Below are 979 nucleotides of genomic sequence, written 5' to 3'. Positions count from 1 at the left end.
CCCCCCCACCCAACCAACAACCGAAGATCCGCGAGCTCACTGGGGTGGCGGTGTCCACCGCCGCCCTGTGGGACGTCCAGGTGCGCCTGCCTGCCCACGCCGCATGGGGGGACGCCGAGGGCTGTCGCGCGTACGCGGGATGCGCGCGACGGTACGGGGCGGGGCCGCAAGAGGGTGTGCGGGCCGGCGGCAGCGCCTGCCGCTGCGGCTCTCGCAGGGCTTCGGGGCTGCATTTGCTCGGCAGGGGCGGGGCGTAGTGGCGCCCTTGGTGCACTATAAAAGCAGGGGCGACCCCCCCCCCCCACACACACACACACGCACATATCACACACACACACACACACGCACGCACACATACATTCACACACACACGCACACACACACACACAACAATGTCTCCTCAACACAAGCACCCCCCCCCTTCACCCCAACAGGTGAAGCGCATCCACGAGTACAAGCGGCAGCTGCTCAACGTGCTGTCCATCATCCAGCGCTACGACGCCATCAAGAAGGCCTCACCGGAGGAGAGGAAGAAGGTGGGGGGACACCGAGGGGGCTGGGGAAACGGAGCTTGGGGTAGCGGAGCTTGGGGCAGCGGAGCTTGGGGCAGCGGAGCTTGGGGTAGCGGAGCTTGGGGTAGCGGAGCTTGAATCTGGTTTGGGGGCTGGGGGGCGGAGGAGGAGGGCCTTTGAGGCTGGGGGCGAGCCGAGGGTAGCCCAGGTCCTGCGACGCGACACTCTTGAGCAATGAATACAGCACACATAGGTATGTGCAAATGGGGATTGTGCCTGGGGTGGTTTGCCGCTGTTGCCGTCCCCCGTTTTGCACCATTATCTCAATACACCCCCACCCCACCCCGCCGCGCCGCGCCGCAGTTTGTGCCGCGCGTGTGCATCATCGGCGGCAAGGCGGCGCCCGGCTACGAGATGGCCAAGCGCATCATCAAGCTCGCCTGCGCGGTCGGGGAGAAGGTGCGGCC

At 66.3% G+C, this 979-nt stretch overlaps 1 protein-coding gene across 1 annotated transcript in view; it reads left to right on the top strand.

The window, feature by feature from the left end:
* Positions 1-765, top strand: part of MNEG_15404 (starch phosphorylase) — a gene marked incomplete at both ends in the record, with an annotated part of 3,392 nt that extends 2,627 nt beyond the window's left edge. Inside the window, 2 exons of the mRNA XM_014036125.1 lie at positions 435-536; positions 757-765. Of these exons, the coding sequence (XP_013891579.1) occupies positions 435-536; positions 757-765 (111 nt within the window). The remainder of the gene's footprint in view (positions 1-434; positions 537-756) is intronic.
* Between the last annotated feature and the right edge of the window lie 214 nt (positions 766-979).

This window comes from Monoraphidium neglectum (assembly GCF_000611645.1).
Source record: "Monoraphidium neglectum strain SAG 48.87 unplaced genomic scaffold scaffold05294, whole genome shotgun sequence".
Classification (NCBI taxonomy): domain Eukaryota; kingdom Viridiplantae; phylum Chlorophyta; class Chlorophyceae; order Sphaeropleales; family Selenastraceae; genus Monoraphidium; species Monoraphidium neglectum.
This window is presented reverse-complemented; position numbering and strand designations above follow the sequence as displayed.